General features: G+C 37.9%; 1 protein-coding gene across 3 annotated transcripts in view; it reads left to right on the forward strand.

Annotated features, from left to right (window-relative positions):
- Window positions 1-19,060, forward strand: part of LOC131048648 (malate dehydrogenase [NADP], chloroplastic) — a 113,364-nt gene that overhangs the window by 15,263 nt on the left and 79,041 nt on the right. For 2 of the 3 annotated variants that reach the window (XM_057982686.2, XM_057982684.2), the window contains exon 3: window positions 8,545-8,631. The exons of the other annotated variant lie outside the window; for it this stretch is intronic. In XM_057982686.2, the coding sequence (XP_057838669.1) occupies window positions 8,545-8,631 (87 nt within the window). The remainder of the gene's footprint in view (window positions 1-8,544; window positions 8,632-19,060) is intronic. 3 annotated transcript variants of the gene reach the window in all.

The following is a 19,060-nucleotide window of genomic DNA, read 5'->3' on the forward strand; positions in this document are numbered from 1 at the left end:
TTGAATTCCAAGGGTCCCATTATATTCAACCATATATCAAAATCTAGATCCAAATGAAGTTACTAATCATCAAATTCAAGGCAATAAAGATAAGATTTTATTGTTGTTCTCATTGTGAGTGCTTTTGTGCTATGGTATTCTAATATGTCATCAATACTCACGTAGCCAAATAAAGAACACTTGTCTAAACTCTAAAGCATTAGAGTGAGGATTTTATTACATTGACAACTATGTGTTCTAATATTAATTTCTTTGTACTTTATTGTGAGGGAATGTAATCATTACTTATTTAGTTATCTGGCTAAATGTAATTGCTGCTTAAGTATCGGCACATTCCCTCTCTAGAAGAAGGAAGTTGCACATAGTGGGTTCCTCTATTATTTAAATCACCAGCCTTATTCATTTCTCAAGATGGGTTTTCCTCATTTATAGAATTTTCGTAATTACTTTTCTGGAAGTTCTTCTTACTCTTCTGGATTTATTTTATTTGCATGTTTGCAATTGCATCATCCTTTTCTTAAGAGACAAGCTCCTGATAGGAACTATGTCCTTGTATACAGGCTTAGAAACAAAGTGGGTGCAATCTTCAAGGGTTGTGCTCAGAATTTTCCTGCCATGAATAATACCATCAAAATGAACAATACTTATCCGAAGGTAGAAGTTAAACATCCACAAAATATGCTCAGGCTAACTTTGCACAATGAACAAAAATCAAATGTTCATCAAAAGTATGAGCAATGATTTCACCAACCAATACTACAAATCTTGCATTCATTTAACAACTTTATAAAGAAAATTCTATTCTATGCTGAAGAAAATATGAAACCATGCAACTATGAGATAACATAGAGATTCAAAGCAATGCAAATGAACTTTATCATCATAATAGTCTTAAGCAACAATTTCACCAATCTCTCCCATACAAATGAGAGAAGAGGGATTTATATAGAGTTTTGAAAATGAACGAAAGGCCCATATTAGACAAAGATCAAAACACAGATACCCTGAATAGGGTTTACAATAGTTATCTAACAAGAGCAAATGAAAGAAAGACAAGTGTCACACGGAGCTTTCTTCTAGAATAATGCATCCTTGCCCCTTTTCTATAGTAGCATATTCGATGAACCCGGACACAAGAGGATTAACCTCTTCCATTGTGACATGTGTTGAAATTATAGCTAAGTTCAGATTACATGTAATTATAGCTTGCTATGAATCTTGGGCAAGACCTATATAATGTAACTTGTGGATAGGGCAAGACCTATATAATGCAACTTGTGGATAGGACAAGACCTATTGAACGCAACTTGTAATTAAGCAAGACCTATATGTAACTTGTAATTGTATTGGACAAGACCTATATGAATGTAACTTGTAATCTATAGGTTTGATCCTATTCTTGGCACCAAAACAATAAAGCCGACCTAGGTAAATTGGGAGGCTATGTCACATATATATACAAAGCATCATTCATGCTTATTACACATTCATTCCACATAGTGATCTCCTTCAACGACAATCAGAGAATACATTCATTCAGCAGTAATCAGCGAATCCATGCAGTCATCAGCGAATACATTCTTATCAGCAGCGAATCATCTTCTATGCTCAGCAAACTGCTTTCTGGAAACAACAAACTCTACCTTGAGGACAGCGAACCTTATTTAGAGGACAGCGAACCTTATTCAGAGGACAACAAACTAGATACAAAGGGCAGCGAACCTTCTTGAGGCAGTGAATTGATCTGCAAATGGTGTCTTGAATCAGCATTCAAGTGTACTGCAAATAAGTCATTTCATTACTGTGTATGCCCTAGGTTGAGTACTCCATACTACTGTTCACATTCTGCAGTTCTGATTGCTTGAAGCAGATTTGTAAAGACTCATACTGATTTGTCATAATAAGATTTGAGATTATAGCTGGGTTTTTCACCTCCACGTGGGAGGTTTTCCAAGGGTATTCTGGTGCTCTTTATGTGCATTGATTTTTTTGGTTTTCTGATTTTGCTATCTATATATTACAGTCTGATCCTAAAACTAACATGGTATCAGAGTAGGTTCCTTCTATAAAGCCTAACAGCCTGAAGGTAGATCTTGTATTACTTCTTTTGCAGGACTAGGGCTAGCATGAATCAACAACGAATCTGGACAATATACGTGCTTGTCAAATTGAGGGCATCGATGGGGCCATAACAAGAATATGAAGGGTTCAATCTTTGTATACAGTTGTTCTTACTCCTCTACCCTCATTTGCTTACCTCTGTTAAGAAAGGTTTGGAGACTTGTATCTGCCTGCCTTGTTGTTAGTGGTATTAGTTCTTTCCTACAACCCTAGTTTGGGATCTTAACTAGTGCACAGGGTTCTCTTGCTTGTTAACTATTTCATCAGAGAGTGCCTTCATATGTTGGTTTGTGCACCTGTTTCCTTCTAGCTTCAGATCTTAAGTATTTCTTTTATTCCATTAAGGGCGGTATAATTGTCATCCTAAGGTTTGTAACTATCACCCTAGTTCGAGCTTTGTTCTTGCTTTAAGAATTAATTGTGACAATCAGAATTGTATTAATATGTTTGTTAATCCTGTGTTTTATGATAGGTCAAAACATGTGGAATCTCATCATCACTACATTTGTGATATGATACAAAAAAGTGCAATTCAGCTGAAATATATCAGCACTATTGCAGCTGTTCTCACCAAGCCTCTTGCTCGAGTGAAGTTTGTGTACTTCAGAGAGAGCCTTGGAGTTGTGGAGAACACAACTTTGGTTGAGAGGGAGTCTTAGTCCTAGTGATGCATTAAGTTGCATCTTCCACCCTCTGTGGGCAATGCAAGGTGGAGTCACCCTCTGCGGGCAATGCAAGGTGACATTGGATCCTTCTTTGGGAGAAGATTGAGGTGAAAGACCTCCTCCACCCTCTGCGGGCCATGCAAGGTGAAACCACCCTTTGCGGAAAGCAAGGTGGCAGGTTATTCTTCTCAATAGAGAAGTTTTGAGGTGTAAGACCTCTTCTCAGCCTCCACGGGCAATGCAAGGTGGATCCATTCTCTACGGGCAATGCAAGATGAATATCATGAAAGAAGTTCATGATTTGTATTTATATATTTGTGTGTATTCATTTCTTGCAGGTGTGCATAATAAAGTTTTGAATCCATCCTTTGTGGGCAATGCAAGGTGGATATCATGGAAAGGTCCATGATGATTTGTTATTTGGCTAGAATCCTCCCTAGCTAAGAGGGAGTGTTGAAATTATAGCTAAGTTCGGATTACATGTAATTATAGCTTGCTATGAAGATTGGGCAAGACCTATATAATGTAACTTGTGGATAGGGCAAGACCTATATAATGTAACTTGTGGATAGGACAAGACCTATTGAATGTAACTTGTAATTAAGCAAGACATATATGTAACTTACAATTGTATTGGACAAGACCTATATGAATGTAACTTGTAATCCATAGGTTTGATCCTATTCTTGGCCCCAAAACAATAAAGCCGACCTAGGTAAATTGGGAGGCTATGTCACATATATATACAAAGCATCATTCATGCTTATTACACATTCATTCCACACATTGATCTCCTTCAACGACAATCAAAGAATACATTCATTCAGCAGTAATCATTGAATCCATGTAGTCATCAGCGAATACATTCTTATCAGCAGCGAATCATCTTCTATGCTCAGTGAACGGCTTTTTGGAAATAGCGAACTCCACCTTTGAGGACAACGAACCTTATTCAAAGGACAACAAAGTAGATACAAAGGGCAGCGAACCTTCTTGAGGCAGTGAATTGATCTGCAAATGGTGTCTTGAATCAGCATTCAAGTGTACTGCAGATAAGTCATTTCATTACTATGTATGCCCTAGGTTGAGTACTCCATACTATTGTTCACATTCTGCAGTTCTGATTGCTTCAAGTGTTGAAGCAGATTTGTAAAGACTCATACTGATTTGTCATAATAAGATTTGAGATTATAGCTAGGTTTTTCACCTCCACATGGGAGGTTTTCCCAGGGTATTCCGGTGCTCTTTATGTGCATTGATATTTTTGGTTTTCTGATTTTGCTATCTATATATTACAGTCTGATCCTAAAACTAACAACATGTAGCAACATGTTTATCTTGAATTCGATCACATTCAAGTCATCAGCATAGGTGGCAAAAGCATTCTCCCAATCTAGTTCTTGTTTTTGAAAGGCATCCTTGATGGAAAAGAAGGTGGATGCCTTAGTCAAATTTTGCTTAAGGATCAGTTCTGTGAATGTGAAGAAATTTTCTTGAGCTTTGACCTTCAGATTTTCCATGTTTATTTCATTTTCTCGAATTGCTTCCTTTCCAAGCACATCAGCGGCCACAAGGAAAATCTTATTTTAAATTTCTTTAATCAGCTCTTCAATTTTGACACCATCAACCTTCACCTTTTCTAAAACTTCATTTCTTGCTATCAATGCCCAATACCATGTGTTGAAGTCATAGATATCTCCAGCTGCAATTACTTGTCCATCTATTAATTCTTGTTTGGGAATTCCTTTCAACACTTTCAAGCATGGGATTACTTTATCTTGAATATTTTGAAGATGCTCCCACATTTCTGCCATGTCTTGAATTCTAGATAGTAATGAAGAAGTTTGTCCATATACCAATATCAATTCTTCCACGAACGTGACAACTTCATTATTGATGTCTTCCATCCATTCCTTAGTTTCTTTAGCTGTCACCTTCATCTCTTCAAAGTCTCCAATTGTTTCCTATGGAAGAGCCAAGAGTGGAGGGAGCACGACATTTCCTTGAGCAATAGGATTGATCAAGTGTTGGAGATAATTTCTTAGTTGCTCATCCTCTTTCTTTAATTCTTCTTTCTTTTCTAATTCTCTCATCAATCTTTCCTTGATTGTCTTTGAAGTCAACATGACCAAGGTTGGTGTTGCCAACCCTCTTCCACGTTGAAGTGATTTTAGATTTTGGCTGTGCTCTCTTGCTAGCGAACTTCATTTGAACTTTCCTTGAAAGTCCTCCTCGAGTGGTCATCTACTACTTGAGAATCATTAAAATTTTCTAAGTTAAAAACAATAAGGGGGTTGGATATTAATTTTCAAAGGATAATTCTTAGACTTGGTAAAATTTTGGAAATTGAAGCATTTGCCCCTTACAGCATAAAAAGGAAAGATGATTTGAAGTGAAAGTTGTCTTGCAAGTCCAGAATAAATTTATTAAGAAATCACTCCAACTTTGACCTCAAGTGTGGAAATTAGCTTTGAAAATCTCCTGGAAGGTGTCTTGGAAATTTGCAGTTTTAAACTTTTTCAACACGGGCCAAATTTTCTCAAATTCTTTCCCTTCCAAGATAGGCGAATTTCCTCATGCTTTTCACTTTTTGTTTTAAACATCTTTCCATTTTCCTTTCAATAGTTGGGCAAATTTTATCCTTTGCCTTTAATTTTGCTTTACCATTTTCAAAGTGCTAACACTTAACCATTTTTTCTTCTATCTTGTTGATGTGTTGGCAAAGAATCTTCCCTACATTTTCTCTTCTTGGGCGAACTTCACTTTGGTTGAGGATTTTTTTTTAACTTGCCAAAGCTCCTAGCTAAACCTTTTCTTTCTCACCTTGGGCAGACTTCAGCTTTGACAAGGATTTTTTTTTTCACATTTTCCAAGGCAAATTTCATCTTGACTTAGGAATTCTTCTAATCTCCCTAGGCAAAATTCTTCTAACCTCCCTAGGCGAAATTCATCTTGGCGTTAGAATTTCTTTCTCATCACTTTATACCTGGCCAAAATTCTGACTTTTCCCTTTTCAAAGTGCTAACACTTAACCATTTTTTAATCCATTCCTTGAGCAGACTTGGGCATGTTTCAAGACATTTTTACACAAGGCTTGGGTGGACTTTGCCTTGGTTCAAGACATTTTATCAAGTTTTGGGCAGACTTTGCCATGCTTCAAGACATTTTCTCAAGTTTAGGGCAGACTTTGCCTTGGTTCAAGACATTTTCTCAAGTTTTGGGCAGACTTTGCCATGGTTCAAGACTTTTTCTCAAGTTTTGGGTGGACTTTGCCTTGGTTCAAGACATTTTCTCAAGTTTTGGGTGGATTTTGCCTTGGTTCAAGACATTTTCTCAAGTTTTGGGCAGACTTTGACATGCTTCAAGACATTTTCTCAAGTTTTGGGCGGACTTTGCCATGGTTCAAGACATTTTCTCAAGTTTTGGGCGGACTTTGCCATGGTTCAAGACATTTTTTTTTATCTTGAGATGGTGGAGTTCATATTGTTCTAGGATTTTTCTCTTTGCCATGAACACTTAGTAGAATTTCTTGCTCATCACCATGGTTATCTGGAACTTTCTAGATCAACGCCTTGTCTGGAGAATTTTCTTGATTTTTTACCTTGAAGATACAAACTTTTCATTTTGAAAACAAGAACCTCATTGTTATGACCTGAATGACCCAATCCCAAGTCAATTTTCCAAAAAGCTGGAAAAAAGCAAAAAGCAAAAAAGTGGATGAAAAAGATGCTTCCCTGATTGGTCCCAAAGTACCGAAAATGAAAAAGCAAAAAGCAAAAAAGCAGATTTCCACAAAAATAGGAAGTTTCAGAATTGGCTATAGGAAATTGCTATTCTACTCCTTCGACTTGTCTAAGCATATCTGTGATGTCAAAATGCCTATTTGATCATGATTGGTCCAATTGACCTGAGGACTTAAACAAAACTCTTGAAAACCCCTAACTCTATACTTGCAAAGATTGGCGACTCCTTCAAATTTTGAAACCGCGACTCATTTGTAGAAACAAGAGAAATCAGAGACAAAATGCTAAGATGCCGAAACCCTGACCTAAAAAAAAAAGGGGGTCCCCATTTGCAATGGGACGATGTGTGAAAACGTCACAACACAACCTTACCAACCGTTTGAACTATGGGCCAAAGCCCTATTACCATATTATTGATCCCTGTTAGGATCAGATTAAATTTGACTATGCATTCGTCATTAAAACTTTATAAAACTTTGCATTCCAAAGAACTATTTGAAAAAATCCTGTTTACCATTAGCTAAGGTTAGTATTGAATCTCTATTTCCAAAGGACGCATATTTTACTTTGGGAATCTATAAGAATTAACCAAGGAGATTGGCAAGATTTCATTGGAAACCACTGTATGACTACAACAAAACAGCAAGGAAATTACTGAGAAAATAAAAATGAAAAAATGGACCATCAAACGGAGATCGAAGTCTCATGAGCAGCTTGGTAAGTTTCAGATTCATTTTATGCAGATCACTTTCCAAAAGCTCCCAAGGGGAGCAATGGAAATTTTATCTGCTAGACTTACATGTATTCTGCGTGAGAGGAAATAGTACCTTTTAGAATCCACTAGAATCAAATATTGAACAAAAAAATTCCTGTCCTAAAGAAGCCAAGCAATTCCCCTAAATTATACCAAGTTATCTTCCAGACTACAGATTGACGTGATCTATTGCAGATCTTTTCTAGATTGGTAGAAATCCAGCCACTTTCTCACTGATGTTAAAGGCTTTGAGATCAGATAAACTACTAGGAAAAATTATTAGAGTTTGCTACAGTAAGATCTCAAATTTTTTCCATATGAAACAGGATCCAGGATCTGCATTCTTTGCAACTTGCAACCAAATTTGAGCTGCAGTTGTCAACATGCAAGAAAGGTAACAGAAGAAATGATTGCTCATGTGAAATACGTCATGAAAGTATGGCTCAAGCATGAAAATACTTCAGAAAATTAAGAACTTAACAAAATAAAATATCTTAATAATTGCACTGTCAAAACTCCACTTTTCTGGTTTGTGATTATCCCACATTGATAGTAATTTTTAGACAATATACACTTATAAGGCATTGCATAGACCAAAATCTTTTCCAATCTGAAAGTAGGCTTTGGGGTGAAAATCCCTGAGTTTATGTCTTAACATCCCTCTTTCTTCTCTAACAAACATTAAAGATTATTGAAAAATTCATAACTCGGTATATTCATGGATATGGTAGGTGTAGGGACTAACTTTTTTGAATGAAACTTATACAACCATTTAGCAGTCATATTGGATTATTTTCTCATCATAACACTCATTAAATTAAATGTAAGAGTTCATGCATTGTCATGGGTCTACATGGAATTTTTATTAGTGGCTTTGAAGTTTGTCTGAATGGTTGCATCTGATGCATGTAGAAAGACTTGTGTTATATGTGGTGACTTGATACTAAGATGGACCATGGTGAATATAAACAAATTGGGAAATTCTATTGTAGAATTTGTGCAGTTGGTGAACTTCAGTGAAGAAGTTAAATGAAGTGAGGAGAATGCAAGAAAGGGTAGATTTTAATCAGTTCTTATATTTTTTTGTAGTGCTATTTTTTTAACTTTTGGATATAGTCTTATACCATGATATTTTGAGGGAGGAGGTATACATATAAATAGAAAATGGATATCTAAAAAAATTAGAGAGAGAGAGTGAGTAGGTAAATGTGTGAATGATGGTCAGTTGAATTCTAATTTTGATATCATTTTCCTGTTATAGGAAGAAAAACCAAAGTCATGGAGGAAGTTGATAAAAGTTGCAGTATCAGGAGCGGCAGGAATGATATCAAATCATCTTCTATTCAAAGTACTATTTCTGATCCCGAAACATTTGTGATTATTTCTTGCATTTATCAGTTCAAGAAGAGATTGAGCTGGGATATAGGTCCATTATTTAGAATACAATTTATATCTTATATATATCTTTCTTTCCATAGGATATCGTGAATAATGAATAACATTTTAAGAATAAGGAAGATCTCCAAGGCTATAAATGGCCTAAAGAACAACTTGATCTCTGAAGACAGGGAAAACATACACATTCTATATGCTACATAAGCATTTAACTCTGACGAACATTATGAACATGTTCCGGCTTTTAAGTGACCATATTTTCCAATCCCACTCATCCACACCCACATATGTCAATAGAGACTACAAAAAGTGAATAAGTTTTATAGTTTAATAATTCAGGTGATTCTTGTGCTTGTATTATTTTAGAAAATTACAAATGTACACTATTTTATCCTTAATAAAATATCATGTAACAATAGTGTTACTAGGAAATTATCTCTCCATATGCTAAGGAAGCCCCTAGGCCTTAGAATTAATGGTAAATGAATCAATATCCTTATGGATCCATTTATCCTAAACTTTTATCTGTATATCTGTCTCCTCCCTAAAAGTATTCAATTTTCGTAGGATGATAGGAGAAAGTGTCCTTAAAAGTTGCCTTACACCTTGTTTTCCATGGAAAGCTTATGGAACATAGCCAAATTGTATATCATATTGTAATAACCGCCCCTAATTTTTTTTTTGAAATTCCTTAGCAAATAACATGTACTTGCAAATGATGTTGTTCTCTGTCGTTCAATTTCTGATATGAAGTTTTCCAATATGCATATTACACTTTTACAATTTTCCTTAGAGAAATTTCACATACAAGTCATTTCAATACATAGAATGGATGAGCATAAGAGAACTAATATGAAATACCTTTTAACAGCTAATAAGAAAAGGTCTGTGGTCTGCTGTAATGAATTGCAAGGGATATGTCTTCAGCGATCTTCCAAAATTTGTCGATCCTTCCAAATGGAGCAAGCCTCTAAAAACACTTTGTACTACCAAGAACCAAGGAATTTGCGTCTACCAGCCTGGTATACAATTTATGAGTGCTGATATCTGTGAAAATGGACTGTCACAAGTGCAAACAGAAAGGGGAACTCTGTCAACCAGTTTCAAATTCACCACGGATGCCTTACTAATGAACTCAATTGCTTCTTGTACTCCCATCGACTTATCAATCTGTGAAAAAGAAGAAAAGAGTGTCCACACAGGTCTAACAATCATCCTTAACCTTACCCATTTTAGAAAAATTAGGACTAGGAAACAAGGATAACATGCTTGATTTAATTCATAACTTTCCAAACTATAAGTTATTCACCTCCCTATCACTTACAACTGCTAAATAGAACATGGAAGCCACATTTAGAGGTTAAATGAGCCATATAAATTGAGCGCTGCTCTTAGTATGCTTCAAGCCATACTCCCAACATGTTATGTATTCGTCTTGGACCTAGTCAGATGGTGCTTGCTGTGAGCCTATTCCTGGGTTCCTGTAGGCTATTTGGTGGTAGTTAGGGGTGTCTTGTTTCTTGGAGAGCTCGGTTTTCAGCTTTTTGGGTTTCCAACAGCTGAGTTGGTGTCAACTCTTGTTGTAGTGTTTGGAGCTATTGACGTCCTCCAAGGTTCTGACTACGTACTAGCGACTTAATGTGGATATAGGCTTGTTTGGCTTTGATGTTTGTTAGTAATCCAAGGGGACTTACGTTTGGATCATTCTTTCACTTCTTTGTTGTGGCTGGAACTTCATAATTGGATATAGCAATTCTGTGATGCTTCTGCTTCTAATGAACTGAATTGGAATGAATTGAAATTAAAGGGGAAAGGGTTTAGGAAGACTACTCTAAATCTAAGAACTCAATAGATAGCAATGCTTTGGATGAGATCAACCACACTTCACTTCGCCATTAGAAGAAAACTACATAAAGCGGGTGCAATCTTCAGAGGTTGTGTCTGAAAGATTTTAAAACATTGATGAACACCATCAGAGAACAATGTTCATCCAACAATTTAGATTAAGCACACACATAAAATAGCTCAGTCCAACCTTGCACTATTGATAAAAATCATCTATCAACAAAAAGTATGAGCAAGCGAGCTTCACCTTAAAACATTATAGTCAACTTTGTTCATCTAACTTCTCGGAAAATAAAATTCTACTCCGAGGAAGGTGAAGCCATGCAAGTTTTGAAAAATAACTTAAGTGAACACCATCAGAGAACAATGTATCACTGTTATTATCTCAATAACTTATCACAAAAATTTCATACAAATCTCCCCGCTTTACAAATGAAGGGGTGAACCCCTTTTATAGGCCTCCTAGGAAAATGGATGACCTAGATTACAAACCAATCAATGGCTAAGATTCAAAATGCAAACCCTAATTAGGGTTTGACTAATAAATTCCCAAATACATGATGCCAAGTAGTGTGGAGAGTCATAAATGAGGAATCTTGCCCACTTTACATTAATTATCCATTACATTCAAAAAATCGTCTATTATGTAATTAATGCACCATCACCTCCAAATTAGCCCAATGTGCATTAAATGAGCCATCACTTCCTGGAATATGGTAGCCGCCATGCATTAAGTATGCCTCTACTCGGTCAAGATGTCCACAAGCAATAAATGTGCCATCATGCTGCTATGCACTCAATAGATTCTCGGCATGCAAATGGACCCCACTATTAGAGGAACCTTTATAATTTTTTGGGTTGTGCTTCATTAATACGAAATATTCTCTTTGCATGTCACCAACTCATCCTTTGCAAGAATCTTTCCATTCTGGGCTCACAAAAGACATTTTGGAAAATTTTCCTGCCTTAGAAGAATTTTGACAATCTTTTCCACTTCTGAATGATTCGTACATATTTGGAATTCTTGGAGAGGGGAAATCCTCTCTAGAGAGATTTTTTTGTCCTGAAGGGATTTTCTCGTGTTTTCGTGCACACCTCGTCCTGAAGGAAGATTTTTCAATCAACTGACCGCTTTTTCCATGTTCAAGGAATTTTGTCTTGTCCTAAGTCGCAGAGAGAAAATTCCCACACAAAGCCAATTTTTTTGGTGCCTTGGAGTTCTTCACCTTGTTCGCATTTCTTCCCTAAGGAAGGAATTTTTTTTGAATTTTGAAGTTTTCTTCCTGAACCTTGATCTTCATGTCCTGCGCTCAACCTTGGGCACATTTTGGAACTGGAGAAGAAATTTTGGAAATTTGTTCCTTGAGGAAGGAATTTCTTCATGCCTTAAACAAATTTTACGTTTTTCATGAAGGGAAGTGTTGTGATGTATTCACACATCACCCCGTTGCAAATGGGGACCCCCACTTTTTCGCTTTCTAGCTTAGTTGTTGTCAAGTCTTTACTAGTAACCTTTTGTTTGTAGTCGCTCAAGAGCTGATCAAGTCTCTTTCTTAAGGATGAAATGAGGTTCAACACTTCCTTTGTCCTCCTAAGCCTTCGACCTGTTTCTCTCAGCACCGCCAGTGGGTGCCTGTTGACGTGTATTTTGTACACAATCATACACAGAATAAAATACCCAAGGGTACCTTGTCCTCTCTTGAATAAAATCTCTAACTGCTGAAGATATCGCAAGAAGGATCAGTTAGGGTGACTTCAATGTTCTTTTAAGTAGGGTCTCTACGTGTGGATAAGCACCAGTGGTCGTTGTGATTGCTGTTTCATCAAGGGGTCTTACGCCAAATCCGAACTGTAGGAACAGGATTTCCTAATACTAACAAGTTCTCAAAAAAGATCAAAAGAGTAGGGCTTGCAAGAGATAAAGTCTAATCTAACCCTAAGAATGACTCAATGTGGACGAGACTTGGCAAGATTCTACCAACTTCAATATTGCCATAAAGTAACAACTCAATTGAAATTGATGCAATCTTCTAAGGTAACAAATGATTTCTTCAATTCCTCAAGGATCATAGACACTACCATAAAGGTACATATCCAAGATACAACAACGATTGAAGGTTTAAGTGATTTCAAGTTTCTCCAGTTGACCACGCAAGGCGTTCCTACAATCAGCAAGAAGCTAGTGGTTTGGAAAGTGAATCTCACCGACGATCAAGTCCAACACTTTGTCCTTCAAATTAAAACACTACTTTGATTGAGAATGATTCAAGAAAACGAACAACCATGAAGATAACCACAAGAATTGCAATTAAACACCATAACTTCAATATTTTATTGATCTCAAAGCCATCATGAACAACAATTGTTTGAAATTCCTTCTTCAAAGCTCAATCTTGCTACAAAATACTTGCTTCTATCAAATTGCTAATCTCTAATCACTAATTTCTAGTTTCTCTCTATATGCAAAATGAAAAGAAATGAGGGTATATATAGCATCCTCAATTACAATGAACGGTCCAGATCAAAAGGAAGATCAATGGCCAAGATTATGACACCTAAACCCTAATTAGGGTTTATTACAAATAGTCCCCTTTTTACTGAACAATATTAAATGCATAGCCAAATATTAAATTTTGGCACAAAAATCTAGGAGACATAGACCAATGACAATTAAGGTGCCATGTCATCTATAACAACCTTTCTTTTAGAATCTTATTCCCTTTCCAATGCTCCTTTTTAGCATATGCAATGAATCTGGATACGATTCCTTCGATCTCAGCAATTGGAATCTCGGGAAGATTCCTCATTCGTTCTTCCAAGTGGATGACCTGATCGAAAGCCTTGAGGAGAGCAGCGTCCCATTCAGGTTCAAGTTCTTTGGTCTTCTCAATCAGGAGCATGGTAGCAAACATCTGATCCCGTTGCTCATTTGTAATAACATTTTCATCTTTGCAAAAGATGATTTTGACTCTTTCTTCCAATTCCTGCAAATCCACATCTGTCTCAACTTCGATCCTCCTGCCAAGAATGGTACGTAGTACCTCAAACACCCTATCCTGGATCGGGTGGATAACCTCCTCAACATGATTGCATCTAGTACTAATGTCCTCAAAGAGAACTTCCTTCATCTGGAGTAATGTCGACCACTGAAGTAAACTATGAGGTCCACCATCCACTATCTTTTCTTGTGCTAGGACTTTTCTTGATGTTTGTCTGATTACTTGCAGGACAGGAATGATAACATCTTTAGTATGAGCAAAGGCGGCTACCGTTATCATCAAATTGTGGATGATCTCAAGAACCTGGATAGCTCGGTGAATAGTCTGAATCATCCTTGTTGCAAATTCCATAGCAACTGTATGAGACTTGTCAATCCAAGAGCTCATAAGCTGAACCAAACTCCTGACTCTCTCTGCCTCACCAATTGATTGAAGGGGAAGTGCCTGTACGGGTGATCTTGCTGGATCCTGACGTCCCAAAGGCTGATTGAGATGGCTGAAATATGTTCTCCATGCACCGACCTCTCTCTCAAGCTTTCTATTTTTCTCCATTTCTTCCCTAAGCTTGTCTTTCAATGCTTCAAATGAATCGGTGGCCTCATCCAGTGTCTATTCGGCTGTGAGTGGACCGAGCTCAAATGTCTCTACATCATATTCTTCTGCAAGGATTTCACCCTCATACTTGTCCACTGCTGGTGTAGCTATCTGTAATTTCTTGGATCCTGTCTCATCTCTGATCATCTTGGACATTTTAGTGGCCTTTCTCCTTTCTGTCATTTTCTGAGAATTTCCGACAAGGCTCTCTAAATCAATCACATTATCTTCGTCCTCAATTACAATCACCCTTGTCAGTCTCTCCTTTAACCAATCTGGAATGGCGGATCTTGTTTCTCTAACTTGTATCTCCTTAAGCAATGTTTCTTCTTCTCTGAGAGGAGATGTCACTTCGTTATCATTCTTGTCTTCATGTAGCTCATTGACTTGGAGAGATTGGTTTGATGAGCGTTGAGTTGCCTGTCCTTCTTCTTGTTTATCGTTCTGTACCATTGATTCCATAGACTCCTCCATTTCAAGTGTCCTCTTCTCTTGTCGAGAAGATGTGCCGGATGAACGATCTCGGTTGGCCTCTTGCTTCTTCTTGGAGGATTCTTTTTTCTCAGGCCTCTCTTTTCTCTTTGAGCCTCTAGGATGGGGATTGCCTTCACTCGCGCTTCGGAGGTTGCCTTCACTTGCGCTTCTGGTATTAAGATTACCTTCACTTACACTTGCTCCACCTTCAGCTGGTCTTTCCTCCAAAGTAAAAGTCATAGATATACCTTGCTCTCTCAACTTCTGATGCTGCACATCAACCCATCTGCGAGTACAAGACAAAATTGGAGCCATCAAAGCATCTAGATCCAAATCTCGGGTTCATTCCAATCTAGCCTCACTGATTTGCTTTCTCGATCATAAGATGATTGAAGATGTCTGCCACTGTCCTGAGCTTGGTCGGCCACTCTGTAAATCTTGCATTTCCTGATGAAATCCAAAGGCAATCTAGAATGCATCTTTCTTTTCACTTCAAGATCATCTAAGAGATTCATCATAAAATCTTCTATCTGAAACTCATGCTTATATTTTCTACCGACTGTCTCCTCTATATGCCCATAAGGATCAAAACTCTCTCTCAAGGCAAAGAGTGAAAATGAATATAAAACTAACTCCTTCTCTGCATCATCCATGGCTAGAGCATTAGGACATACCTCAACTGAATTTCCTAGTATGATAGGCACAGGAACTCCATTTCCATGTCTGTGTCTGAATGCCTTCACATAAGCTGCCAACTATCTTGTTACCTCAAGTAACACTATTCTGTCTGTCGGATATCTCGGCAACATGAATGGAGGTGAAGGACATCCATGAACTCTAATATAAGTAAATTTCGGAAATTGGATGAACCAAGCACCGTACCTCTTTATTAGCTCTTGTGCATCCTGTGATAGCCTATTGTGAATTCCGCCTTGCAATGTCCTGGTGATGTTCATCGTGAAGGCATCATTAACTAACTTGTAGTTACTTCCTGGCGGATGATGCAAGTGAACATAGGAATCACAGACTCTGACCTCGCCGGGTCCTCTTCCAATCACTCCTCTGTGAGGTAGTCCTGCGTACTCAAAGCTCCTGACCAAGGCATATATGATGTATGAACTCATGTGGAAAGACTTGGTAGCCTTCAATCTCCTTAACTGTACGTCCAAGCAATGGCTAATCATTCTAGCCCAATGAATTGTTCCTTTTCCTTGAACTATCACTTGGATGAAGTAGAACATCCACTTCTCGAAATAGAAGGCTTGAGGGGCTCCTGTGACTCGGTTGAGCATTGTTATCAAATCTCTGTACTCCTCCTGGAAGTCAATCCTATGTGGTGTGTTCGGGATCTTGCTCAGGCGAGGACGACTCTTGAGTAACCAGTTCTTATTGATGATGCTTAGGCAAGTGTCTGGATCATCTTCGTACATGGACCTGGCTCCTTCTATGCTTTTGTAGATCATATCTCTGTGCTCTGGAAGATGGAAAGCCTCACTTATAGCTTCCTCTGAAAGGTAAGCCAAAGTGTTTCCCTCCTTGGACACGATCGTTCTGGACTGCGGATCATAATGACGAGCACACTCGATCATCAACTTATGGCACTGGACTGCTGGAGGGAAGCCGGCCGCCTTAATGATGCCACTTTCAATTATCCTCCTGGCGACAGGTGATGGCTTGCCAATGTAAGGGACCTCTCGAAACTTCTTCGTACTGAAGTTGCCCAAGTTGGTATCTCCAATGTTGCTCCACTTAGACACGATCTTGGTCTCCAGTTCTTCGTTCTTTTGATCTTCCTTCATAAGAGCTGGACGACTGGTGGATGCTCCCGCCTTCGGGGTCGCCATCGTAACACCTACACAACATTTCATAATAAGTAATAGATTTTGCAATGTATAACTATAGATTAAAGATTAAATTTAGGAAACTTCATGATAAGTCTTTGAGTTATCATTTCCTAAATACGATTGAGCTACTGAAATTCAAAATTTCAAAATTCAAAATTTAAGGCTATGACGATCAAAATTCAAAATTCAAGACAAAGGAAGACTTCGCCATACCTTACTTGAGAACTAACTCTAAAATGCAAAATTAGGAAATTCGCCTAGGCAAAAATGAGGTTTGAAGATTTCAACGTGATCTTCTTCTAGCGAATGCCTCTTCCTTATCAACTTCGCCAACTTGGAGTCTTCAACGTGATGATGGCAAATTCGCTCCACCACAAACCAAGTTCGCACTACCTTTGATGAAATTTTGCACCTCCTTGATGAAATTCGCACTTCTTCCTTGTCTTCTCCAAATCGCATGCAAAGGAATGTTTAAATGATGATTTGAAAATGCAATAATTCACCTCCTTATATAAGCGCTTACCCTCTTAATCTCCCCTAGGCCAACTTTTGGAAAATAAAGCAATTAAAAACAAATTTTAATAAAAATAGGGGCCGACTTTATAAAATATAAAAAATAAAATCCAAGCGCTCACCCTTTTTATTTAATTAATTAATTAATTAATTTAAATGCCTTCGTAAATAATTATTTCGATTTTTTAAAAGGCAAAATTAATTATTTAAATGTTTCATGCGCAATTTTTAAATGCTAACTTAATTGAATATTTCAAATTTTATCGATTTTTAGCATTTAATATAATTTGAAAATTATGTTAGCGCCAAAATTTGGGAGATGTAAAGAGGTACAAACCACATCGCCCTGGTCCCTGGGAGAGGGACAGGAGCGAACTTTGCATTTACCCCTTGGCCTTTATCTTCTAAGTTGCCAAATTGATTCGTGAGGTAGGCAATGATCTCCTTGTTTGTTTCACACACGCCAAACTTCTTCTTTGTAAAGCAAATTTGTCCTTCAAGTGGTTTTCGCCTTGGTCCTTGACTGGAGGACAGGAGCGAATTTAGTTTCTAGCTCAAATTTGTGATCTTTTAACATTCACTTCTTGTTTATCACCTTTCAAATGACATTTTCAACCTTGTATAACTTTGCTTTGATGTGATCTAGGAAAGAAAATGATTGATTTTATGAATATCGCCCTGGTCCTTGACTAAAGGACAGGAGCGAATTTGCCTCTTTGCTCAAGTTGATCTCTTTTTGACGTTTGGTTCCTTGCATATCATCTTCTCAAAGACATTTTCGACCCTGTGTGACCTTGTGGGACCTTGCCTTGACGTGGTTTTTGAAAGAAATGGCCAATTTAGTGAATATCGCCCTGGTCCTTGACTGAAGGACAGGGGCGAACTTTGGTCTATAGTGCAAATCCTCCATCATATTGATATCAATTTGTCTTCAAGGCGTAAAATGACGTCCTTTATTCCTTCTTGAACACTTGAAACGAACGTGGCCTTCAAAATTTAAGCATACTTAGAGATTTCGCTCTGGTCCCTAGGAGAGGGACAGGAGCGAACTTAGGTGATTTCATCACATTTGGCAGTCTTTGCAACTTCATTCTTCGTCGAGGCGTTCCAAACATCATTGCCTCCTTGTACCTTGACTTGGAGTGACTCAAACTTGGAGGGAAATGTTAGATAACCTTGATTTCGCCCTGGTCCCTGGCTGAGGGACAGGAGTGAACTTGCACTTGTAGGCTCAATCACTTTTTGCCAATGCTTAAAACTATCTTCAACGGACTCGTCATGCTCCCTTTCATTCACCTTTGACATGGAATTCGTTTCATCTTGGCGAGAAATTTGTCTAAGGAAGAAATCGCTCTGGTCCCTTGGAGAGGGACAGGAGCGATTAGGACAATATGAGCTTCTCTTGGCGTCTTGCAATTTTCAAATTATCTTCAATGGATTCGTTACGCCCCCTTTGCTTGCCTCAAACTTAACACTCACTTGATCTTCACCCAAAACTTGTCTTATAAGGAAAATCGCTCTGGTCCCTGAGAGAGGGACGGGAGCTATCACTAAAATTCGCCCTGGTCCCTGGGAGAGGGACAGGAGCGATTTTGCTTCTAGGGCCAATTTTCCTCATGATGGCACTTTCAAGTTATATTCAACTGATAAAATGTACCTCCTTTGATCTTCTCAAATCGCGAAATCATTCAAATCTTTCAAGGACAAGGCAATTTTGGATTTCAAGCTCCGGTCCTTCAATGAGGGACAGGAGTGATTTTTGTTCCTGGCACATTTCCTTGTTTGCAAATTTCTTCAAATTATATTCAATGGACAGAACATGCCTCCCTTTATCTCTTCCAATCCAAAAATCGTCTTGATCCTGCAAGGACAGTGAAATTTTGAGAAACAAGCTCCGGTCCTTCAGTGAGGGACAGGAGCGATTTTTTTCCTTGAGGGCAAATGTTCAACTTTTCATTGCAAACAACTCAATCCTGGCGCTCTATCATGTTGATTTCACCTTCCATCACGTCCTTGACGCTTCAATTTGATCAAAATGAGGTCAAAATGGTCAAAATGAGTCATTTCGCCCTGGTCCTTGACTGAGGGACAGGAGCGATTTTGCCTCCACAGG

Source organism: Cryptomeria japonica, chromosome 1 (assembly GCF_030272615.1).
Source record: "Cryptomeria japonica chromosome 1, Sugi_1.0, whole genome shotgun sequence".
NCBI classification, from domain to species: domain Eukaryota; kingdom Viridiplantae; phylum Streptophyta; class Pinopsida; order Cupressales; family Cupressaceae; genus Cryptomeria; species Cryptomeria japonica.